The following is a 26,684-nucleotide window of genomic DNA, read 5'->3' as shown; positions in this document are numbered from 1 at the left end:
GATGTGGTTAACACCAGAGGAGTTCCACACTGTGGAGAGCATAGTCTCCTCCTCCTTCTCCAGGACGGACAACAATCCACCTGTGCTCTCTGACTGACAGACACCACTCCTCCCACATGAACCAGACTGAGTCCCTGGACCCTAGGGTACACAGGCAAGGTGTCAAATTAAACCTTGAAAAAGAGAACAAAAAGTAGAGGAAGGAAGAGCGGAACAACTCTTAAAGGCAGGCAAGGGAGCTCTTTTTACTTTCCCATACCCAGATCTCATTCTTAGAAGCCACAAGGTCCTTCCCTAGAAAAACAAAACAGGAGCCAGTATAAAGGCCTGTTGTCCCTCCCCGGGGTAACTAAAGAGTCCACACCCTAAAATGGTGGCATGGGTTTACATCATCTGGAGACTCACCATTCCTGTCTCCCACATTAATACTACTTCTGTTCCCCCCTGCTGAAATGATACAGTCCTCTTAGCAGGAACTGCCAAAATGGCAGTTGAAGATGTGAGGAAGGTATATGTTAAATTTAAGGCCTGAGAAAGCAGCTGAAGGCAATATAAGTTGGTCACCCACGATGCCACTGAGCATGTCCTCTTGCTTACATGCTGACCCAGTATTCTGCTTTACAGGTGTTTTTATTCTCAATTGCAGGAACAGTTAAGGGTACCACTTAATTCCCTCCCACCTTACCCTAGTCCCATCCACTTCTATTCCCAGTTTTCTCATACAGATTGTTTTGTGGGACAATAACTTAATTTATTGAGTGTCTAAGCCTCAAGTCCTCACTTATAGACCACCAGGTCACTCCCATCTGTGGCTTCTGAGTCCTTGGTCTCTTCAAAGCATTCCTGGACCTCCTCGGTGTTCCTGGTACACTTTTCCCTTAGGTAACCCAAGCTGGGTCTCTTGGTAGTTCCTGGGGAAAGTTAAGATGCCCCTTCTACATCCCACTTAAGAGTAAAAGCCCCTGCAAGGCCATCTCCTTGTGAACAGAGTGCCCACCAGCCACGCTAGACCAGGATGGATCCCTCCCCTCCCGCCAGAACTGGAACTATAATTTATAGTTCTAAAATGCACCCCCAAAAGAATTTTCTTCCCCACCCTCTTAAAGGAAACATACAGTTGCAACTCAGCAATAAGCTTTCCCCAGAACTTCCCCATTATCTAACATGCTAAGGGGTTTGCAAACATGCCATCTAGTGGGGACTCATAGTTTCTGCACCAGTTACATTTTTCTCTTTTTCCAAATCTCCCTGAGGACACCTTGGGACTCCTCCACCCAAAATCCTGGCCAGTCCAACTGTGTGCATGCAGTTGGGCCACTTTGAAAATCGGTGTAATCTATGCACATAGTTGCTGGTTAACTCGCACCTGATGTTACAGAATTACCCCAATAGAGGGTCATTTTTCAAAGGCATTTCCACTGGTAAAACAGTGCCTTGCCTGTGGAAATTACTGGCCTGATATGCACGCAAGCTTACTCGCATTGAGTGGAGGCCTTCCGGGAGAGGAGCTGCATGCTCATATATTTGCATTCTCAAACTCGTGCACGTAAGTTCCCTTGAAAGATTTCTGCGTGCGTTCTGGTGGGTGTAGCAGTGTATGGGGAGTTTTGCTGGGGTCATTTACAAAGGGAACCTCCATGTGTAAGTCTGTCAGTGAGAAGGATTGCAACAGACGACATGCAATTGATTGCCGACTTTCATGTGTGGGATGTTACAAATGGACCCCATGGACGGCAATTATCAAAGCCATTTCCATGAGCGAAACAGCACTTTACCCGTGGAAATGGGATTTTTTGAGAACTGCCCGCTCCGGGGGAGGAGGGAGGTGAATTTTCAAAAGATTCGGCATGTAAAATTGTAAGTGATGCGTGCAAGTAGCATGTGCATGCACGAGCAGTATTTTGCAAAAACCCAGAAGCTCGCGCATGCCGGCAGTGTCGCATGTAAATGTGAAAGGGGCGTTCCAGTATGCACGTGTTAGTGTTTTGCAAGCAGGACCCTCGCACACATCGCTGAACATAACAAGCACACTTTTACACCTGCTAATCAAATCGAAGCAATAAAACTACCCTTCTCTCTCCTCTGCATTCTTTGGCTGTGAGGTCTGGGTGAACCAGGAGTTGCACACACAAGTCAGTATTTTCAGAAAAAGAATATATGCATACTTTATAAAATACCTGCTTCCGTACATAACCTGAAGTAATTAAATGCCCATGTTGCAGTTCATACGTAAAATATGCACGTATACATTTATAGAGTAAGTGTAGAAAGTAGGTGGCTCACTTCATTAAAATAATGTGCGTGTACTGAAACCTGCGCGCGGAGATATGCGGCGGTATCTCATGATCCATGCAGCTCCTTGCCACGTGCCGCGTAAAATACGGGCAGAGCTTTCCCCCCCTCCTGCTCCTTCGTCTGTCTGCTGATGCATGCACGCTGTTGAAAATGACCCTCCCTGCATAAAGATTTATTTATTACATTTATTTAGACATTTTATATACCGTCGTTCCATGAATGCATCACAACGGTTTACAAAGTGACATTCATATAACTCAACAAAGAAAGATTGGTTATATAGGTGGTAATCTAGTACATCTTAGTAATTGATCTAGTACATAAGGCAAAGTGTATGGGTAATTAAATCAAAATGATAGTTTTCACACTTTAGTCAGTGGGTTGTTTTGAGAATCTTTCATTCTCTTGTTTGATTTATTCTTTGTGATTCGATTATTATCTTTTGTCCTTGTCTTTGTGGCTCTGTATATTCTGATATTTTTAAGTTAAATTATACGCATTTTTGAATAGCCATGTTTTAAATTCGCATTTAAATCTCTTTCTGTCTGGTAAAATTCGTAACGTCCTAGGCAAGGAATTCCAGAGCTTTGGACCAGCTTTGGAAAACACGCGGTCTCATATTTGTGTCAGATGTGTGCTCCGTATTATGGGAATAGTCAATATAGTCCTTTATTTTGAGATCTTGGTGTTTGCTAAGGATTGTAAGGTTGTTGTGTCACTACTAAGAAGCCGGTGTCAGTGGAATGAATGATGTTGAATTTTATCATTAATACTTTATACTAGATTCTGGATTGTATTGGCAACCCGTGCAGTGACATCAGAAACCTTCTCTGAAAGTGCTGTTCACCTTGCATTGCAGGGTTTCCTTCCTTCCCTGCGGATCGCAAATGATTCTGCTCTCTGTCTTTGTCATCTCTTCCCAGCGATATTAACAAACCCCTTAGATACCGACTCTTCTCACAGTAAAGCATTCTCTCTCTGTTCTGTTTGGGATGAGCAGGTTTGGGCTGATCCGTTGCCTGTTTCACTGCAGTTTTAACACAGAAACTTTTTTTTTTTACATGTATTTTTGAGGGAGGAGAAATTGTCTTCCGTAATGACAGTAGTCGTGTTTTAGAGAACTTTGCTCTTCATGGGAGAACTCTGAGCTTTTACAGTAGCTCATTATTCCTAAGAAAAACAGGCACAGACCCCAAAAGAAATATTAAATGGATGACCAAGGAAAACAAGTCTCTGTGGTTTGCTGGGGATGAAAAGCTGACTGCACTGTTGTCTGGCAAACAGTCCTTCAGTATAAACAGAGTTTCTGGCACCGGGGAAGCCTTAAATAAACTTGAAACGCACGCCAGTTAATCAGAGCTCCGAAAGTTTATTGCATGGCGATTGGAAGAGAATAAGAAACATTTCATCTGGAGAACGAGCCAAGAGAATCAGAGGAGGATGAGCGGCAGGCGGTGTGGGTCAATGGGCAGAGGCCAGGACTCAGGAGAAACCCTAGAGCAGCTCTTCTCAAGTTGGTCCTGGAATATCTCCTAGCCTGTCTGGTTTTTCAAGATATCCACAATGAATATGCATGAGAAATGTGCATGCACTGCCTCCATTGCATGCAAATCTATCTCATGCATATTCAATGTGGATATTCTGAAAACCAGACAGGCTAGCGGTGGGGGGCAGAGCTCCTGGACTGGCATGAGAAACACTGTCTTAGATACTGAAGTTCAGACCCCCTTCTCTTTCACCTATAAACAAACCTATGGACTCTTTACCAGGTTCTCTGCTCCGCTCACTGGAGGCCATGTTGGATATGGAAAGAGTAGAGAATGGCTCGAGCCCTTTGCTATGTCCTTCCCTGAAAGCATGGCCTCGGTGGTACAATCCTGGGATTTGTGTAGTGACCCATGAGAAGATTCTAGGGGTCAGTTTCAGGGAAACCTGGAGAGGGTGGAGGTCAGTCTCTCGGCTCGGTGCTGCAGTGGATTGCAAGTGGTGCACTCAGCAGGTCCCTGTTCTGTCTGTTCCTCTGGGAACATCTGGAGTGAAGAGTACGCTCGATTCGAGGGCATAAGCCTCTGACTCCAGGGTTTGTCTTCAAGGGAAGAAAACCCCTGGTCAGAATTCTTTGTGGAACTGAGATTTAAGCAGTGAGCAAGCACTGCTGGAGACATGCTGTTTGATTTGGACAGGAGGAAAAGGATAGCAGCTAACCCAGCTGATACACCAAGAGGCGAAAGGAGAGCACTACCCATCTGATGCCCTGTCTGAGGAGTCAAAGGAGAGAGGAGAAAGGAAAGAAATCAAGCATGGGAAAATAAGGTGTTCAGGAACCCATCGCCAGTCCAAAGGGGAGATTCCAGGAGGGTGAACCGAGGAGATATGGGTGTTACTGTTTGATGTGGGTGCCGCAAGGAGTAAACGTACCATGTGCCAAATAAATTGAACTGAAGAAATTTGCAGTAAAGACTTTATTTTGGAACACTACTATTGTATGAAAAGACTTTATGACTAAGTTACAAGTCTAGTACCTTGGGTCGTGAAGGTAAAACTCTTCCCCCCATCAGAGAGCCCTACCATGACTGGAAAGTGTGAGTCAGGACTCAGTCCCGTATCAGTTAGAATAGCTGGAGGGGGTTTATACACCAATCAGTATCCTGGGTGATTAGCTCTGTTTTCTCATATCCTTGCTCCGCCCTCCCTTTTGGAAGGTGGGCAGCTGCCATGGTCTTTAATCTGCAGTATTGCATTTTTAAGCACATCAGGTTTCTGTTTGCATGAAAAGCGACATGTAAATGCAGATTATTATGTGGAGGAGAGGGGGTGGCCATCTTTTCTCAAATTCCAGATGGCTTATTGCCCAAGGAGGGGAAACATAGAACTACAGAACATGATAGCAGATATGGATAGAGAAAAGGTCTCTCTAGTCTGCCCCTTTTCTCTGTCTTCTGCTCTACCATGCACCCAGTCTAATGGCGCTCCAGCTCTACCCCTGTTTCCTCCTCACCGAGTATCACCCGCTGTTCTGCTGTGGCTCCTCCTGGCGTCAGCGAGGTCCACCACTTCACTTGGCTTTAAAATTAGGAAGGAGAGTCACTGTTGGCTCCTGTTCTAAAGTGGATTGATTTGTGTCTCAGTTTATCAGTATAAAACATCAAAATCAAATCCCCCAACTTCTTAGTTATGTCCTTGTCCTCATGTTAGGTAAACCCCAAATCTGCTTGTGCTTAAAACTTGTTGAGAAGAAGGAAGCACGGAAGAGGGGCACCTTTGTCTGGCACAAAATAAATTACCTTAAATTTTGAGGCTGGCATTCCAGTTTAATGGATTTAGCTCAGCCATGATGTCGGACTGGGCTGCCTAAGAGACAACTTGACTGGCACTAGCCTGCTCCGAGATGGCGTCGACAGCAGCACCTCCTCTGTGCACAGTGACTTAACTTTAGTCAGCAGCAAACAGCCCACTTCTAGGTAAAACGGCGCAGAGTCCACTTGAATCCCAAGCACCATCCAGCATCCTGGGTTAAATCTGAATCTGAACTTGGTGATCCAGTAAGCAGATCTCACTCTAATCACCAGGGCTGACTTTAGGCCCAATGCACCCCTGCAGGCCTACGGATGGATCGACGAGAGGCAGGAGAAGTCGGCTTTGTGCAGGGCCGGCGGCAGCAGCAGGAGGAGGAAGTCCAGGGACGGCTCTTGCATGTGGCCGCCAGTGAGGGGAGAAGGAAGAGGCATTGTCACAAAGAGCAGGTGTGTCCACTCCCCAAAACTTGGCTGCTCTCAGGGTCGTTTTAACCACTTAAGGGGCCTTGTGCAAACTTTCGTGTCTGGGACCCTCTTCCCCCCCTCCCCCCCATAATGATTGCATACAGGATTTGATCATTTGAACGTTGTTGACAGAGCTTGGCAGATAAAGCATTCACATCTGACTTTCCTTAGATATTCAGGGCCGGATTTAGGCTTAAGCAAACAGGGATGTACCTAGGGTGCCAAATTCTGAAGGCACCTAAAAACCGGGACTCTCTTTTCTGATTTCCAGGAAGCAAAGCCACCTTACCTCCAGTCCTCTGCCTATAGGCGCCATAATCTTAAACTCAGCCCTGTAGGTATTGCGTTAGGGGTCTCGCTTTTCTTTGAAGAAGCCCTTGCATTACACTAGCTCACTGCCTGCTGTTACTGTTTGGTCTTTATAAGTCTCACATTGTTCTGCATACTTCGAATACAGCAGTTTGACAACAAACATGGTTTGCCTTAAATCAAGTAACAGTCTTCAGCAAATTTGTCACTGTATTATATTTTGTAAGCCTCCTAGGACTATGGATTGTGAGGCCTAAAAATAAAATAATACCTGGGAATATTTGAATTCTGGCCACTCTGGGATTTGCTGTTGATTAGCAGGGGAGAAATAGTGAGTATCAGCTTTCTCTCCTCCAGCACCCTACCCCCCCCCCCCCCAACACTAATCCCCACTGATTCTTCCTCCCCTACCCACCAACACTACTTTTCCCACCTCCAGGGATGACCCCCAACATCCCTTTCTCTCTCCCTGACCTCAGCATCATCTTTCTCCCAGTCCCTATAAATCACCCTCTTGACTTGTGCACCCTTACTCAAACCTCAGCTGAGACAGAGCCAGGTCCTGGAAATGCAGCTGCAAATTGAGCTGTGTGGGTTGCAGCCTGTCTCCAGTTTCTCATGACATGCTGCCTGCAGAAGCCTGCTCTGTTGCTCCTCCTCTCTGCACAGATGATGAGGTGGGCTGAATTCCATCTTCATTTCTTCAGCTGCCGGTGGGATGAGGGTCCACTAGTGGCCTCATGGGCCTCTCTGTTTTTCAACCACTGGAGGGACGGGGGTCCACTGGTGGCACACACAGCTGATAGCTGTGAATCTCCTCCTCTTCCTGCCCCACCGGCCACCCTGCTCCAGACATCACCGCCGGCCGTCGACACCCAGATTGATATCATCAACAAAGGCCTGCAATGTCAGGCCATTGTTGATGACATTGTTGCAAGGTGCCATGGGCCAGAGACAATGGGGCAAATTGAAGAGGAGGAGGGTTGAAAAAATTCTGCTTGACCAGGTTTGGCTTGCAGTCCATAATTTGCCCACCCCTGCATTAAACATGAGCATTTGAGCTCTACAGCTGTTCCTTCTCCCTCTCCTGGAGTAAGAGCAGCTGAGGAGACAGGGAGTACACACTCACCATGACCTCACCTTTCTGGCCTGCCACTGCTCTGTCTATAGTGCTGTGATCTAAGAAACCTGAAGAAGAGGAGGATATAGAGAGGACTCTGTGGAGGAAGAGGGAGATTGAGAGGAACCTGGGGAGATGGGGTGGGAAGACATGGAGAAGACACAGGGAAGAGGAAGGGGGAGATAGCCTGTAAAGGAGGTTGTGGGGTGCAAGTGACCTGGAAGAAGCAGAATGAGGGTTGGAAAGGGCAGAAGGGAAAATGAGAGTGAGAGGGGGAAGGACAGGGGAATGATGCTACTCTCCCTCTTTTTCTTAAATCATAGTTCTGGCCATGTGTCCCATGTATGAAATTTAGTGGAATTCCTTTTCTGTGTATGGCCCGATTGGAAAAACAGAACATCCTATTCGTGTCTAAGCAGGACACAGGACATTTTCTTAAAAAAAAACAAAACCCATAGGACTGCCTTTTATAAAGCAGGACACCATCTTCAATGAAATGTCGCCAGTACTGAAATCTCTATCATATCTAAAATGAAACCCTCATCTTGAGCTTTTACTCCTTGCTCACAACTGCTCTACTCAAACTTGTCAAAGATGACATTGTGTTACCCATCACCCAAATTGTCAACTTATCCCTAGCCGCTGGTACCTTGCCAGACTCCTTGAAAATCACCGCTGTTACCCCCATCTTAAAGAATCCATCTGCCTCCTCAACTGACTATATCAACTATTGGCCTGTCTCCTCACTTTCTTTCCTCTCTACATCATCAAATCAGTAGTATTGAAACAGCTTACAGACTATCGTGATGAACATTCCCTGTTTGGCAGTGCAATAATAATGGGAGATTTCAATTACCCCAATATTGACTGGATAAATGTAACATCAGGACTTGCAAAAGACATAAAATTCCTGAATGTAATAAATGACTGCTTCATGGAGCAATTGGTTCAGAAACCAAGAGAGGGAGCTATTTTAGATTTAATTCTTAGTGGAACGCAGGATTTGGTGAGAGAGGTAACGGTGGTGGGGCCTCTTGGCAACAGTGATCATAACATGATCAAATTTAAACTAATAACTGGAAGGGGGATAATAAGTAAATCTGCAGCTCTAACACTAAACTTTCAAAAGGGAAACTTTGATAAAATGAGGAAAATAGTTAGAAAAAAACTGAAAGGTGCAGCTGCAAAGGTTAAAAGTGTTCAACAGGCATGGACATTGTTTAAAAATACAATCCTAGAGGTGCAGTCCATATGTATTCCACACATTAAGAAAGGTGGAAGGAAGGCAAAACGATTAGCATCATGGTTAAAAGGTGAGGTGAAAGAGGCTATTTTAGCAAAAAAAAATCCTTCAAAAACTGGAAGGATCCATCTGAAGAAAATAGGATAAAACATAAGCATTGTCAAGTTAAGTGTAAAACATTGATAAGACAGGCAAAGAGAGAATTTGAAATGAAGTTGGCCACAGAGGCAAAAACTCATAATAAAAACTGTTTTTAATATATCCGAAGCAAGAAACCTGTGAGGGAGTTTGTTGGACCATTAGATGAGTGAGGGGTTAAAGGGGCTCTTAGGGAAGATAAGGCCATTGCAGAAAGACTAAATTAATTCTTTGCTTCAGTTCCGGTGATGGTTTTCAGGGGTGATGAGTCAGACGAACTGAACCAAATCACTGTGAACCTGGAAGATGTAGTAGGCCAGATTGACAAACTAAAGAGTAGCAAATCACCTGGACCGGATGGTATGCATCCTAGGGTACTGAAGGAACTCAAAAATGAAATTTCTGATTTATTAGTAAAAATTTGTAACCTATCATTAAAATCATCCATTGTACCTGAAGACTGAAGGGTTGCCAATGTAACCCCAATATTTAAAAAAGGCTCCGGGGGCGATCCGGGTAACTATGGACCAGTGAGCCTGATTTCAGTGCCGGGAAAAATAGTGGAAACTATTCTCAAGATCAAAATCGTAGAGCTTATAGAAAGAAATGGTTTAATGGAACACAGTCAAATCTGCTTCATTTTTTTGAAGAGGTTAATAAACATGTGGATAAAGGTGAACGGGTAGATGTAGTGTATTTGGATTTTCAGAAGGAGTTAGACAAAGTCCCTCATGAGAGGATTCAAAGAAAACTAAAAAGTCATGGGATAGGAGACGATGTCTTTTCGTGGATTTCAAACTGGTTAAAAGACAGGAAACAGAGAGTAGGATTAAATGGTCAATTTTCTCAGTGGAAAAGGGTAAACAGTGGAGTGCCTCAGGGATCTGTACTTGGACCGGTGCTTTTCAATATATATATAAATGATCTAGAAAGGAATACGATGAGTGAGGTTATCAAATTTGCGGATGATACAAAAATATTCAGAGTAGTTAAATCACAAGCGGATTGTGATACATTACAGGAGGACCTTGCAAGACTGGAAGACTGGGCATCCAAATGGCAGATGAAATTTAATCTGGACAAGTGCAAGGTGTTGCATATAGGGAAAAATAACCCTTGCTGTAGTTACATGATGTTAGGTTCCATACTAGGAGCTACCTCCCAGGAAAAAGATCTAGGCATCATAGTGGCTAATACTTTAAAATTGTCGGCTCAGTGTGCTGCAGCAGTCAAAAAAGCAAACAGAATGTTAGGAATTATTAGGAAGGGAATGGTAAATGGAAAATGTCAAAATGCCACTATATCGCTCCATGGTGAGACTGCACCTTGAATACTGTGTACAATTCTGGTCGCCGCATCTCAAAAAGATATAGTTGTGATGGAGCAGGTACAGAGAAGGGCAACCAAAATGATAAAGAGGATGGAACAGTTCCCCTATGAGGAAAGGCTGTTCAGCTTGGAGAAGAGATGGCTGAGGGGGGATATGATAGAGGCCTTTAAGATCATGAGAGGTTTGAACGAGTAGATGTGAATCGGTTATTTACACTTTCGAATAATAGAAGTTAGCAAGTAGCACATTTAAGACTAATCGGAGACTAATCGGAGAAAATTCTTTTTCACTCTACACACAATAAAGCTCTGGAATTTGTTGCCAGAGGATGTGGTTGGTGCAGTTAGTGTAGCTGGGTTCAAAAAAGGTTTGGATAAATTCTTGGAGGAGAAGTCCATTAACGGCTATTAATCAAGTTTTCTTAGGGAATAGCCACTGCTATTAATTGCATCAGTAACATGGGATCTTCTTAGTGTTTGGGTAATTACCAGGTTCTTGTGGCCTGGTTTGGCCTCTGTTGGAAACAGGATGCTGGGCTTGATGGACCCTTGGTTTGACCCAGCATGGCGATTTCTTATGTTCTTATGTTCTAATACCAATTTGGATTTCGCCCCCACCACAGTACTGAAACTCTTCTCTTATCATTACTGATACAATTCATCAAATACTGATACAATTCATCAAGGCTTCGACTCGGGGACATCCTATGTGTCTATCTTCCTTGATTTGCCTGCTGCATTTGACACTATCAATCACAAAATTCTACTATCTCACCTTAAGAACATTGGTCTCTCTGGCTCTGTTATGTCATGGTTTACGTCCTACCTAGACAATTGCTTCCAGCAAATACATTTAAACTTTGCTACTTCCTCCTGGTTTTCCCTTCACACTGGCAAACCTCAAAGTTTGGCTCTTTCTGCTGCTCTATTTAACATCTATATCACCCCCATCTGCAGGCTACTCTCCACTTTAGGGATCTCTTACCACATATATGCCAATGACATTCAATTCTATTTCCCTTCTTGGCATTCCTGGCAATCCATTTTCCAGTTCATCATCTTATGCTTATCTTCTGTAACGTCCTGGTTACTCCATAATGAACTCTCCTTAAACCTCCCTAAAACTGAAATCATGATTGATTGATTTATTTATTTATTTATTTATTTATTTATTTATTTAAATTCTTTTAATATACCGATTCTCAAGACTAGGTCTTATCGTACCGGTTTACAATGAACTAGGGGTAACCAGTTAACAAAGAAAGCAAAAAAGTTACATTAAAACAGGGAAAGTAGAACTAGGTTGTTAGAAGAGGATAGGTTAAACAATTTCTAACTGGAGAGAATGGCATATAAGCAGGAGAGATTGTTTACAAGGTAGTAATTATATACAAAATTTACATTGTGTCTACGAATTAGGCAAATTTGGTAGCCCTCCGTTTGGCATCCCTAGCTTCATATAACACACCCATCAAGATTTCCTTCACTGCCTGTCACCTAGGTATCTTCCTTGATTCTAAGCTGGACATGAGAGCTCATATCAAATCTGTAGTCAAATCTTCTTTTTATGAACTGCGTTTTCTTAGACATGTTAAGCCCTTCTTTGAACCTGCAGCTTTCCGAGCTATACTGCAATCTCTAATCCTCACTGGTCTCGATTGCTGCAACTCTTTATATCTTGGCTTACCTCTATCCTCAACTAAACCTCTTCAACTATCACAAAATACTGTGGCACGCCTTCTGACCAATACCAAACTACATGATCATATCTCCCCTGTCTTGCTAAATTTGCATTGGTTACCAATTTCCTGGAGGATCCAATACAAAATATTAATTATCCTACACAATCACATTCACAATAACAATAGTCCGTGGCTATCTGCAATTCTTCATCTTTACACTCCTTCACGAATCCTCCGATCTCAAAACCAATTTCTTCTTCAAGTCCCTTCCCCTAAAGCCACGAGACAAAACATGACAAGAGAGCATGCCTTTTCCATTGCTGGCCCCATCTTATGGAATTCCATACCCAACTCTATCAGAATACTAAATGGCAAACAAGACTGCAAGAAAACCCTAAAGCAACACCTATTTAAACAGGCTTTTAAAGACCTTTTATGATTTTACCCCTGTCCAATTTTGTTGTCTGTCTACATAGTATTATATTAAGTATGTCTGTAGTCCCCCATTAACCTGTTTATGACTACTTATTTACTGATTTTTTATTTACATTTGATTTGATTTTATATGCGAACGCTGTACTGTAAACAATATTTTATCATGCTTGTTTTATCGTAAACCACCTGAACCTTGGAGGGTGTGTTTAACAAATTTGTTTAAATAAATAAATACCCTCAAGAACAGTAATAATAATAAGGGCCTGTTTCTAATTTACAGGCCCTCATGCCATGCATTAGCATGAAATATAGACTGCTCCAATGCACCATCGTGGCTTTTGGCAGCAGCCCACAGCTGTTACAGACTTTTTCAGTTGACATGGACTGTAATAGTTAAGGGGGGTAGTGTTGTTGCAAAGTGGTACAGGTTACACTAAAGAGATTTCTTGCATAGTGTAGGTGTGTGCATCTTCTCACCCCCCCCCCCCCCTTTCTCTCTGAGGAGTTCTGCAGTGTCTTCCTGCATGGTCCTCTCTCAAAGAGGTGAAGATTTTCCAATGGTGCTTTGGGGCCAGCCTTGTTTTAGTCAGCAGACTCATTCCTGGAAGCTGAAAGAAGTCTAAACTCATGTCTTTTAAATTTGCTTCTCGGCCCCTTTTACCTTTCCTGTTAAGTGAGTCCCTGATAGCATCGAGACAGGCTTTAGTAGGAGAAGATTCCCACGCGTTTTTCAGCTGTGAGGGCTGACGATTAATCATCCATAAGTTTAGAATCTCTCCCTCGGTACAGAAAGTAAAGAAGAGAGAGATTCTCAGTGACGTTTCCTCCTCCCTCATAATGCACATAAGCAAGAGGAGTGATATCTTAATCCTTCTTTTAAAAGTGATAATCTATTATTTGTTGAAGTGGTAAAGAATGTATTAAGGGGGGGGGGGGGGACTGTGTCTGTCAGTCCGACTGTGTCGTAAAGGAGGGTGGCTGGGGAGTGCGCGGAGATTGGCCTTAATGTGAAAAGTGAATCGCACATCATTCCCCCTTCACATCAGGCCAGTGACAAAGAATGCACTCTGGAAAGAAGTGAAGCTTTCCAAACGTATTTTTGTAACCCGACTAAACTGGTTGCCTTCGCCTGTCTGTTTCAGGGGAAATCCTACCTGTTCCAGGGCGCGTTCCCCCCTGTGTGGAATCCACTGGCTTACCTGGATTACAACAACCTATGGAGAACAATTGATGAAATGGGGAAAGAGGTATGGATTGTGATAGCACACCTAAAAAATAAAATAGCTGCGTCAGCACTGTTTTATTTTTCTCTGTATTGCCAGTTCTGACATGGGGTATGACCCAGATAGGTCTGGAACCAGAATACTGGTTGACTAGTATCAGTAGCTGTACTAATTAGCCCCCATAATATAGGTTTTGGCCTAGCAAAGATCTGTTTGTTTTCCTCCGTTGTATTTTTTTTTTTATCCCTTACCACTAGAGGAGGCTCATTAAAGTATGGGCATAAAAGTGGCACAAGTTGTGAGCATTCTCAGCCCAGAGAGGGATGATTAGCTCTCGTTGGTGCTCGCTGGCTCTGCCTCTTGCAATTTCCATAGTTACCAATGGACAGTAGCTAGATCACTGAAAACCTTAATGAGAGAGGGCAGGAGCAAAAATGGTATCGGGATTCGGGAATGTTTGGGACAAACACAGAGGATCCTTGGCAGTGAGATGGGTGAGGGGAAAGCTGCGGAGTTTCAGTAAGAAGGGAAAATGGACAGACAGGATGAGACCATCATACTGCTTGCATTGACAATTCCATGCATCAGACTTGTTGTAATTCAGTCTCCTATTTCTCCATTTTGTGTGTTCCCCTGGGTCGAGTATATTGTAAGTGCTGAGTAACCTTAGTACCCTGGGATTTACCTCATCTGGCCCCATTGCCATATCCATTTTCAGTTCTGCTGTTTCCATACAAATCTTTTCTTCTGTAAATGGTACAGGATCTACTGCATGGTCCTTCTCAGCCCTTCTTTAGTGACCACTGAACAAACTGTTGAGAGCCCAATATGGAGAAGACCTACACATTTAATTCTTACAACTGGGCGTCCAGACTTTTCAATTTAAAAATGTGCCATTCTTGAGCACCTAGATTTCAGCTCCTAAGTTTAGGAACTTAAAATTGGGCAAACAAACACATTTTGGGGCTCAGTGCTGATTTCCATTGCCTAAACCTAGGTGTTCATATTCCTGCCCTAACTTTGGATGCCTCAGCTTAAGGCCCCTAACTACAGAACTTACTTTATGGGCTTGTACTGAGGCAGTTAGAGCGCTTTCAATGTCCAGCTTTCAGTGGTTTTTTTCCTCATCAGTCTTCACACATTCTTTGTTTTCTCCTCACAGTCTCACGATCCCACCCCTGCCCTTCCTCCTTTCACTGTTGTACCTGAAAAACGTCTTCCTTCCTATACTGCCTTAGCTATTTGCTGTCCTGACTGCCTTCCCCGTTTCCTTGTGCTTTTCCAGATACTCTCCCTTTCCTCCTCTTTCTTCATTGTACCTTTGCAAAACTCAGCTTTTTTCCCTTAGTTTTAACAGAACGCGGTGTGGTCTCCCCTGGGGAAGAGGAAATGACCAGCCCCATGTCTTTCTAAGTGACATTGGGGAAGGGTTAGAAAGAAATGTGCACCCTGTTTGCACCTAATATAAAAATCTGCAACAGAGTAGACACAGCAGGAAAGGCTAGATGAGGAGAAAGATCACTTTAAGAGGACAATTTTAAAAGCCATTTATGTGAGTAAATAGCTATTTACCTGTGTGGATATTGACTATCTGAAGATTGCCTTTCCCTCAATATGGCTGAAAGCATGCTTTATGTTCCACATTGCACATATGTTTCATTGCATTTAGGGGAAGTGTTTCCAGTTGCATTTTGTCAGTGGGATCACAAACTAGCACATGCAGATATGTATTTTCAAGTCTATATGCATTACCCTCCCTGTAAAATCTTCCTGCACCAAAAAGCAGAGGCAACAGTCCACAGGTGCTTTATGCCCATGGTGGATTTCAATAGGGAGGGACACAGACTCTCTCACTGAAATTTAACACAAAATCCAGAGGTAAAAATTATGCTCAGATTTTTTCCCAATGTGGACAGTCTGGAGATTGTCCCTGGTAGTACTGGTAGAATGGTCAAAGGTTTGGCAACTCTACTTCTGTAACCCTGGGCTCAGGGTGTGCTGTAATAGTCACAGGGCAAGTCATTCAGTAGCAGGTCTACGTTCCTCTCCTAAATTCCAGGATTTCTTCATGGGGGGGATAACCCTCCTGGGCTCTGGGTGTTATATATCAGTTCCTTTAATGAGTGCCAATAATCAGCCTGGAGCCAGTGATGGTCCTTCCAACACAGCTTTATTGAAGCATGTGGCACTTTGTACAAATCTCTTTTAAACCATTTTCCATAAAGCAAATCTGTAGCTCCGTGATCCCTTGATCAGGGTTCCTTCTTATCCAGAATGTGAAGCCTCCCTGGGTTCCTGTGATTGAGGGGTGCTCTTCCCAGTTTAGTTTCCAGTTCAAATACCTGGCATCCAAATGCTTGATCTCTAAATTCCCACTAAACTGGGAAAAGCACCCCTGATCCACAGGAACCCAGGGAGGCTTCACATTCTGGTCAAGGATTAGAAGGAGCCCCCCTTAGTAGGGATCCCAATGAGGCCTCATGCTTTAATTTTAAAATCCCTGAAATCACATAGTTGGATTGCTGAAATCCAAGGGCTCAAGTATCCTTTTGGAGGGGAAGAGCTAAAAGTCACCAAACAGTGACGGGTTATCCTTTCTGATGACCTTAAGGTAGCAGGTCAGTGTGACAAAGTAGATGGGAAGGCTTATAGCATGCTAGGGTGCATAAAGAGAGATATCGCTGGTAGAAAGAGGGAAGTAATATTACCTCTCTATAGGCGCTACAGTCCCCATCTTGGGTATCTTGCTCAGTCTTGGAGGTCAAGTCTGCAAAAGGACAGTGACAAGGTAAATACAATACAAAGGAGGGGCCACTGAAATGGTGCTGCAAGCCATACAGAGAAAATGTGAAGGAGCTAAAGGCAGACTTTCTAGGAGAACGAGGGGAAAGGGGAGAGATGATGCAGACATTCCACATATCTCGCAGGCTTCCATAAAGTACCAGAAGGAAACATTATCTGTAGAATGAAATGTTCAAAGACAGAATCATCACACAGAGCTGAAAGGAAGGCGAGAAAATACGTCTTCACTTAAGAGGGTGGTGGACATGTGGAACAGATTTCCATCGGAGACTGCAGGAGCGAAAGCAGTGGCAGAATTCACGCGAGCATGGGACAGACGCAAAGGGGCCTTCGCAGCAGAGGGAAGAGAAGACCTTTAAATCGATTGGGACCTGTGACAGCACAGTAGGCGGGCACAAAGGGGCAGACCAGGAGAACCAGGTGGTCCTTTCCTGCCGACGTAGTCGTCTGCATTTCTCTGGTTCTGATTTTCAGCCACCTCCTTTGGAATCAGACCGCTCTCTTTTTCTGCTTACTTTTATTTACTTCCCTAACGTAAAGATTTTTTGCCCTTACTGTAGCTCCTTTAGCCCACTGCTCTTCTGCTCCACAAAGGTCTTCCCGCTCTCCTTAAGGTACATCCCCTTCTTTCCAAAATTGATCCTCTTGGGGATGGATTTTCAAACAGAGCCAGCCGGTTAACGAGGCGTTAGCCAAACAGATCCGTAGTGGTGAAAATGTAGCCGCTCATAAAACGGGTGTTCTGGGAGGCCAGCGATTGGGCCGGTTGTGGTGGTGGCAGTGGGGGGAGAGGGGGCTATGGGAATTAGCTAGCGAGGGCAGAAATTTCAGAACTAGCCAGATTAAGTCACACAGTGATGTGTGGGCATGGGGATAGCTGGCGATGTTACAGCAGCTAGATTGCTGCCTGGCAGCTTTCTGGAAATCCAGCCCTTGAAGTACAGGGACCTTGGCCTAGGGATGTGAATCGTTTTTTGATGATTTAAAACAATAGTCAGATATATTTTAAATCGTCAAAAATCGTTAAGAGTCGCGATACAATAGAAATTTCCCCGATTTATCGTGAAAAATCGTAAATCGGGGGAGGGGGGAGGGCGGGAAAACCGGCACACCAAAAAAAACCCTAAACCCACCCTCAACCCTATAAAATGAATCCCTTACCTTCCCCCGCCCTCCCGAACCCCCCAAAACATTTTAAAATTACCTGGTGGTCTAGTGGTGGTCCCGGGAGCGATCTCCCGTTCGCAGGCTGTCGGCTGCCACTCATAAAGATGGCGCCAATGGCCCTTTGCCCTTACCATGAGACAGGGTATCCGTGCCATTGGCCGGCCCCTGTCATATGGTAGGAGCACTAGCTGGCCAGCGCCATCTTTAAAGATGGCGGCGGCCATCCAGTGCTCCTACCATGTGACAGGAGCCGGCCAATGGCACGGATACCCTGTCACATGGTAAGGGCAAAGGGCCATCGGCGCCATCTTTATGAGTGGCAGCCGACGGCCCGAGAACGGGAGATCGCTCCCGGGACCACCACTAGAGCATCAGGTAATTTTAAAATGTTTTAGGGGGCTCGGGAGGGTGGGGGAAGCTAAGGGGTCGTTTTTAAAGGGTCGGGTGGGGTTTTTTTTATCGGGCCATCGGCGCCATTTTGGAGTGGCAGCCAAAATAGCGCCGATGGCCCGAGAGTGGGAGATCGGTCCCCACGCCCCCACTGGACCACCAGGTAATCGTAAAATGTTTTGGGGGGGTTCGGGAGGGTGGGGGAAGGTAAGGGGTTAATTTTAAAGGGTCGGGCCTCACTAAAAAAAAACCAAAACGATGTGAATCGGAACCAATTCCGATTCACATCACCCACATCACCCACGATCAGATTTTTTCCCCCCTCTAGCCAAGCCCGATCGTTAAGACGATCGGGCACACGATTCACATCTCTACCTTGGCCTTTGATTGACCCATCTCCGCCTTTGCTCTGCTGTTAAGCCACACTGTCTGGTGATCACTGGAGCTCAGGCTGTCACCCAGCTGGACTTTAGAAACACTTTCCCTAATTGTGGGGACCCAGGCGCTGAATGGCCCCCTTCTTCTGTGCGGGCTTTGTTACTGTTTGTCTAAGGAGAGAGCCACGTGAAGGGAGCCCAGGATCTCACAATTGCTTACAGATTGTTTTTTAGATGGGATGCTCCAGTCAGCATCCAGCACATCCCCCTTCAGTGCAGTCTTCTCTGTGTCTTTGATTAGGTCGTTGTCCATAAGCCCAGAGAATCCCACACACAAACTTGCTAAGTGCAGGCAGCTTTAGGGCACTGCAAGCAGTACTGGGGCTAAGAGAGAGGGAGTGGTTGCTGCCACCACGGGTGAGGAGAAAGGGAGAGGTCTGCCACCTCCAGGGAGGAGAGGCTGCTGCAAGCAGGAAATAAGGGAAGCCAAAAGAACAGAGGGAGAGGGAATAGGCGTGTTGGGGAGGGGGGATGGTACCATGAGGGTGAGGGGCTGGCACCTCATGCTGGTAAAGCTTGAGCCTTTGCTGGCTGGATTTTGCTGGAATTCTTGACCCTTGTTTATCCAGCTCATCTGCCTGTGCCAGATGTCAGTAGATCACTCCGGTATACAAGGAAGTGTCACCTCCCCTTTCCAGGATAACTCACAGTGTCTCGTCTGTCCTTTTCCCCCTCCATCTCAGTTACTTTACTATTATTTTTTATATAGAGAGTCACTCCTCTGCCTTCTCTGTCTCCCCTGCCCTTCCTGGGCAGATTCTAGCCTGGGATTGTTATAGTCTCCACCTACAGACAAACGAGGGGACAATGCAGAATCCTGTTTGGATAGGATTATTATAGCCCCGTCACGGGACTCATTGAGCCGCATCTGTGTCACAGCCACAGCATCTAGATCTGCTTCTGCCATTAGGGCTTGCAGTGCTGGAGTTTTATTGTCCAAACTACGAGATTTGTGCTCATGGCCTGCCAGACATTTGCTGCTTTCCTTCTGTTCCCTCTGCACACCCTCACATCTTCCTCTCTCATCCCCTCTCTCGCCGGTGAGACACAGACCTTTGGCTGTTTCTCCGCTGGCCTCATTTGCTTGCTACTCTGTAGGTGTTGGTAAATACTGAGGCTGTTTCAGCACATCCCTCCTGACCTCGCCACGTGTTGACAATCATTTGATCAATTTGCCTTACGATTTTTTATGAGCCGTTTTGCTACATTTATTCACTTTAATGCCAGTGATCCCAGATGTTTTGAATGCATCGCTTGCTGCATTAACTTTCTCTGGCCTGCTGTATGTACATACTCCGAGGCTAGTTTTATAGGGGATTTTTCCCATGAAAAGTTATTGTTTGTAGAGATTATTTTTCCGGTGTGGTCTTGGAGCTGTCTGGCGGTGCGCAGTGGCAGTGCCAGAGCCTCATGCCGAGGACCTGGCCTTGATTCCCTAAGTCAGCTCGTCCCACTCCCTGTGCTGGAGGTGCAGCAGAGGCAGCGTTCATTCACAGGCACTGTGGGGGGGCCGGGAAGTCCCACGGTGACAGTCGCTGGTAAGTTTCCCAGGAAGCTTTGGTCAATGACCATCATTTCAGTGGGTGGGGAGGGGAGGGGGTTATCAAATAGCTGCAAAATCCCAGGTAGCTGTGAATGAACTGTTGGGTTCAAATAAAAAAAAAGGAGAAAATCCGGGTGATTCTTCGATTTTTGGTGTCATGCCCTTGATCATAGATTCCCATCGAGGCTCCCTTGGGAGGCACCGCACGCTGCAGAATGGGACAGAATGACGATGAAGGACTTCATCGATCGAATTTGCTGGACCAGGTAAGAGGAATTTGTTTTCCCCATTCCAGCGAATGGGATTTGTGGGGATCGATTTTCGATGCCATTCCCCGGGTTACATTTTCCTGGCTGCCCTGCTAGAGGTGCGGCTGGGCTTCCGCAGCACATGGACTTTCTGCCGGGTTATAAAGAGCTGCTCCTGTCAGGGGGGGGAATAGAAGAGCGCAGCACGTGCATCAGAAAACCTGCACCGAAGCGTGGAGGGCCCTGCCTCCTGCCTGCTGTGACTCTTGCTGGCGGCCTCACCACAGCTGGAAAATCTGTCTAGATCTCGTGCGCCTGCGATTTTCTATTTTGCATTTGGATTATCTTTGATATCGCTCCTTAATACTGGAACCTCCCTAACTCTGGCGCCTTTCCTTCATGTCTCGGCTGTCTGGGACTTCGTATGCAAAATTATAACAGAATTTTGGGAGGAATTAACAAAAAAAAAAATAGAGAACCATGCTTCCAGTTCCCATCCCGGACAGCACCTGGGCATGGGAGCGCATGGGGAGAGTGCAAGGCCCCTTGACCTCCCGGAGGGGGGAATGGCTTGCTTTTCAAGGTATTTGGGGTTTTATCTCACTCTGGGTCTCCTCTTACACATCAGTCTACCAAAACAATCACAAGAGCAGCAGATGGACTCAAAGGCGATTGTTCTGAAATAGTCCTTTACTGTAAAAACACAAATTAAAAAAATCTGGCACACCAGGGATCAATGCACCAGTACTGCAATACAAGTGCAAAGTAGGGGGAAAACCCCCCCAAATTCAGTCAATCTTCACTCTCCCCACCCTTTCCCAAACGTGTAGGCTTTTAGGGGCGAGTTCCCTTCCTCCCTGGGCTCTCCCACACCTTTTGGTTAAGAAGCTTTTCTTATCTGTTTCTTGACTCAGCCGAGCCTCTGGCTGATGCGTTGGTTCAGCCAGAGGCTCTTGGATTTTCCCAGCCCAGGCTTAGGTCTTCCTTCAACCTCCCTGGTACACTCAGCCAGCAGACTCTGAAGAATCCCCCTCTTCCTTGGGCTCCTCAGCCTTGGCTTTGCTTTCCCACAAAACACTTCTTCTCGGAACACGCTGGCATCCCCGGACTTTGGCCTCCCGGACTTCTCTCGCCTTCCTCCCAAGTAAGACCTGATCAAGCTCCTCCCCCATGTCCCACCCACCTTCCCTGAGCAGGTACACTTCTCCCCCCACCCTCCCCCTTCCCAAACCTTCCCCGTGGAGGGAAAGGCCCACCGGCACCACTATGTGAAGAGATGGCACCCCGGATCCTGGGCTCCATGTCATTGCAGCCCTCTGACTCATAACCCGTCCCGGGGGGGGGGGGGGGGGAGTGGTAATCTACCCTAACACCCCTACACTACAGTGACGTCATGACAGAGGGAAGGGTCTGATGAGAGACCTCTGGCACACACTAAGGGCACTCAGACCCGCTGAAGCCACTGCTGACATTTTTCTAAGGGGCAGAGCTGCTATTCAGGGGCAGATTTAGACTCCCCGACACGTATGTTTTGAGTAAGTTAAGGTGACAGGTTATGTGGAACCATGGAAGACCTCTGTATGAGCAAGCCTCCTCCTTAATCCCAGCAAATGCAGCTGAAACATGCCTGTTACAATAATCATTAGAAATAACCCAGAAGCAAGAATGTAGAAGCTGAATCTGAGGCATAGTGCGTCCAACCAGGAGAGCTTCTCCATGAAAAGGAAGAGGGATCGTGGCACCTGTTCTCCCACGTTAGTTCCATACACCTCATGGTATGTCGAGGCACGGTCACCGTTATACAATTATTTCATAATTCCCAGCAGTCCTTGCTGCTTTTGGGAGCCCTATGTTGAAGCTGATACCCCCAACGGTCTCTTCTGCAGGACACGAAGCCACATAGGGGGCAATTTGCAAAGAGCCCACATAGTCACAAATTATGCAGACGCTTGTAACACACTTAACTTGATGCAAATTTGACCCACGTACTTTCTCATTCAAACTTAGCGAACACAACGGGGTTGATTTTACAAGGTGCACGCGCTACTTGGCATGCTCACATGCACGCCTGATTTTATAACATGTGCGTGCAGGCAAATGGCCGCTGTGTTGGAGGCCTCTGGTCCCTTTAGTAAAGCCCCGGGACTTACACGCGTTCCAGAGCTTTACGCGCGTCGCCGGGCCTTTTGAAAATAGGCCTGGTGTGCGTAAGACCGGTTACGTGCGTAAATCCTCTGGATTTACGCGCGTAACCTTTTTAAAATCTGTGCGCACATTCAAAGCGTGTGTGCTTTGCACCTGCTGTCCACATGAGTGGAGGGAGGACATAAAAGTGAGTGTACATCTGAGCAGGGCCAGTGCAAGGGTATTAGGCGCCCTAGACCTTCTCCCTCCCCCACCCCCTGGTCGAGGCCCCACTCCCCCCGGCTCTGGCCCCGACCCTTATTCACTCAGACAGGTCCCCTCTCTTACACACACTTAGTTTTCCTAATCTCATTCTCACGCGCATCCTTACCCAGGCTCCCTCCCTCTCTCTCACTAACACCATTGCTCTCTCGTACACACACAATTCCTCTGTCACACACACACACACACAAACAGAGGCGCCGCTTGTGGCCCGCCGAGACTCTGCTTCTCTCAGTCACCAACAGGATGGATGTTGTTCATGGCCCGCTGAGTCTCTGCTTTTCTTGGCTGCGAGCAGGATGGATGCTGTTTGCGGCCCGCCGAGTGTCCGCATTTCTTGGCCGTGAGCAGGAAGGGTGCTGCTTGCGGCCTGCTGAGTCTCTACCGCTCTTGGCCCTCCAAGTCTCTACTCCTCTCAGCCGTGAGTGGGATGGGCTCCGCTCACGGCTCCATATGGCTGTTCTTTGCCACCCCTAATGGCTGACGCTCTAGGCGACCGCCTAGTTCGCCTTTTGGGATGCGCCGGCCCTGCATCTGAAAATGAAATGTACGTGCACTGTTTACTTCTCCTCTCCTCCTGAACCTGAAGACAGCCTTTGGGAAGGCCTCTTTTTCCCCACTGCTAAAAGTGGGCACGCTCTGGAACCTGCGCGCAGCTCTAGTTGCATTTGAGGAGGGAATTTTTCAGTTGGGGCAATCTATCCGGGTAAGTGACTTTGAAAATTGCCCTCTTAAAGCAATAACTATGCGCAGGGTATGCGCACTGCTACCAGTGAGCCAGAAGGAGCCGGTGCGTGAACACCTTCCCATCGAGTTAGAGCAGTGGCTCCCAATCCTGTCTTGGGGACCCCCCAGCCAGTCGGGTTTTCAGGATATCCACAATGAATATGCATGAGAGAAAATTAGCATGCACTGCCTCCATAACATGCACATTTTCTCTCATGCATATTCATTGTGGATATCCTAAAACCCCGACTGGTTGGGAGGGGTCCCCAGGACAGGGTTGGGAACCACGGAGTTAGAGGCTCCTCACGCTCTAGCTGGCTCTAGGGTGGCAAAGGAAAGCGAAGTCATTTAATACCCTAGGCCCGAGTGGTGACGGAGAAGCCACCGAGATTATAGGGAGCTCAGGAAACCTTATAAACCTGTTATAAATCTCTCCGAGGCTTGCTGCTATTGTTACTTTAAACTACGGCTGTCTCAGTGGAACATTTCCTTTGATGAAAACCCGCTTCAGCTGCTGAGATGCTTCACGAGCTGGGTTATGAGGCGTGAAGCCTTTGGCCAGCTGCAGCCGCGCTCCCTCGAAACAGCCCGTGCTGCTTTACGGTTCAGAAATCAAAGGCAGCGCGGCCCTAGATATTTCGGAAGCTTTAGAAAGGAAAAGTTTAAGCAGAAGCGCCGGCGAAGGTCCGGGGTATTGCTGCCAGCGCCCTGAGGGGGGGTGGGGAGGTCCTCCGTGGCCAGTCACCATGTTCCCTGACTCCCGTCCTTTCTCCACTGTGCAGCGCGGCCCGGAAGTTTGCCACCCTCTTTGTGAACATTAATGTGACCTCGGAACCCCATCAAGTGTCCGCGCTCTGGTTCCTGTGGTATACGAAGCTCTGCGGGGGAACCACTAGGATGTTCTCGACGACCAACGGAGGGCAGGTAACGCAGGCGCCGCGTGTTGCTGTTTCCACAAAGAAATAGATCCTACGCTAAAGGTGCGTGGCCCGTCATAGTAAAGTCTGTATCTCAGATCAGTTCAGCAGAGCCTGTGTCTCAGAATGATTTGCAAGAGAAAAAAGGTTTCTAAATTCAGAAGACATTTATGAGATAATCCACATAGGTGATGACTTGTTCCCAGAAAAACATCTTGACATTTATAAATAGCATGGCTCCCCACAAAGTGCCCATAGCATGTTAATTACGCTTCAGATGTGGCTTGCAGCACCCCTAGGAGAGGAAACACCTCTGGCTAAATATCAAATAGGACCACTCACCTTTTAAAACTGCAGACAGATATAATTTGAGCATAGATGACAAGAGCAGACACTTTTCACTAATACCTCTTGCTTCAGGTCTGGGGGTTAAGAGAAGAGAGATGTGAATTGTTTTTGCTAGTTTCCTTGCTTTCTCAGAGAGAGGGAGGAGGGAGGAGGGAAGATATCGTTTTATAAGGGGCTTCAGAGAGGTGAGATGTGTATCTTTTGGTGGTTGAATCTTACATCTTGAATATTGAAGGTACAGCATGAAATTACTGTTACACGTGCCGGCCACGGCAGACCCGCGGCTCGGCCCCCTCACCTCTCTCAAGTAAATCCAGTGCCTGGTCCCTCGTCTCTGGCGGCGGTAGGCCACCGGCTCCGTCCTCGGGCTGCCCCTGGTGCCTCCGGCTCAGCTACAGACCCTGGTACCTCAGGTTCAGCTACTGCTCCTGGCGCTCCTCGGAGAGACGCTGCTACTCGGCGCCACGCCCCTCCCTAGCCGCGCACGCATCACTGTGTCTTAAGTAGGGCCCGTGGCGGGAACCGAGCTGTGGCCCCAGATGATGTCAGCGGTGCTCCGGTATATTAGCCCAGGCTTCGCTGTCTAGCGTTGCCTTTGCAACAGGTCTCCTCGCTGGTTGAGTTCTCGTTGCCTCCTGAGAGATTCTCCTCGTTCCTGTGTTTCTGATCCTTGCTGACTCCTGTTCCTGGTTTCCTTGTTCCTGTGTTCCTGTTCTCCAACCTACCCTCGGATTGCCTTCTTGGATTTCGAGTCTATGCTTTGCCTGACCACGCCATTGACTCTCTCCAAGCCTTGACCTCTGCTTTCCCTTACCACGCCGTTGACTCTCTCCAGACCCGGACCTCTGCCTGGCTTGCCACCACTTCCTGATATCCGCCAGCCCTGACTCAAGCTTGCCCTACGACGCTTCATCAGTCTACGTCCTGGACTTGGCCTATTCAGGCTTTGGCCTACTCTTGCTCGGGTGCCCCCTGTCTGAATTTGTTCCTTTGGCGCCTGAGTCTCTGGGACTCTACGTCATCCAGTACAGACTATACTATTTCTCTGTTGCTGTCTCTGGGCTGACCTCAATCCCTCTCCATCGACGACGACATACGGAGGCCCACCTAAGTCCAGCCAGCCCCGGTAGCCAAAGGCTCAACCCACGGGGAATGAGGGCTGGTATTGGTGAAGCACCAGCCGGCCTCCGCCCATCAGCCCATTTCGCCTGCCAATGGTGGGGACCTGTAGGACCCTTCCTACAGGTTGCATCAACCCCACCTCGGCCCAAAGGTCCACCTCCGGCGCAACAATTACCTCCTGGTCAGATTTTGCACCTTTTTGGTTAGAACATTTCCTGAGGTGAATAGAGAACAGTGGGTGATAAATATTAGTCTAGGAAGAGATTTAAAGATTTTAGAAGAAGTTAAAACCATCATTGAGAATTATTTTTAGGAGAATGGTAATGGACAAGTAGTCCTGGAAATCTTATGGGATGCATTTAAAGAAGTCATTGGAGGCAGCTTATTGGCATTGCCACCTACTTGAAAAGATTAATAGTGTCATGAGTGGAGATTTAGAGTAGAACATAGGGAGGATAACATTTTTTCTTTTTTTTTTTTTTTTTTTAAATAATGTGTACATGCACATGCCCATATATGCACAAAGCTATTACTATCCTGGATAAGTCTGAAAAGCGCTATTTAAATGGATAAATCAGATAGCCAGCTAAGCAGAGCTTTTTAAGACTTATCTAGCTGTTGCGTTCGTGGCTGCTCTATGCCCTCACTCCACCCTCTCTACCTCTGTGGCGACTCCCTCCGGGTCTGATGGACGGTTTGCTGCCGCAGCGTCTCTATGCCGCTTCTCTCCGGCGTACCCGGACCGGCTCAACGCTGTGGATCCACCATGTTCCTGATGAGGTAGGATGCGTGCGCTCCGAAGTATGTACCAGCAAGGGCGCGAACCTCAGGGGCATCCCCCTGTATTGACGTCATCTGCTTCCAACATAAAAGGTCTTCACTAACGCTAACAGATTGAGTTAGCAAGGACTACGATTTGGACTCACTACGGATTCGTCCAAGCTACTCTGCCTCTTTGGACTTACCAGAGGTACCCGCTCCTCAGGGTCTTCGCTCTCTTTTCTCTATTTCAGATTGCAGATAGGAACCGGTACTCGCTCTTC

The 26,684-nt window shown here is 46.6% G+C and overlaps 1 protein-coding gene across 1 annotated transcript in view; it reads left to right on the top strand.

The window, feature by feature from the left end:
• The window catches only part of LOC115092336 (amine oxidase [flavin-containing] A-like), a 96,804-nt gene that overhangs the window by 48,147 nt on the left and 21,973 nt on the right, over positions 1 to 26,684 (top strand). The window contains 4 exon segments of the mRNA XM_029603126.1: positions 13,455 to 13,559; positions 20,048 to 20,062; positions 20,064 to 20,140; positions 24,037 to 24,178. Coding sequence (XP_029458986.1) covers positions 13,455 to 13,559; positions 20,048 to 20,062; positions 20,064 to 20,140; positions 24,037 to 24,178 — 339 coding nt within the window.

This window comes from Rhinatrema bivittatum, chromosome 5 (genome assembly GCF_901001135.1).
Source record: "Rhinatrema bivittatum chromosome 5, aRhiBiv1.1, whole genome shotgun sequence".
Taxonomy (NCBI): Eukaryota; Metazoa; Chordata; class Amphibia; order Gymnophiona; family Rhinatrematidae; genus Rhinatrema; species Rhinatrema bivittatum.
Note: the sequence above shows the minus strand (reverse complement) of the source record. Positions and strands in the feature narration are given on the sequence as shown.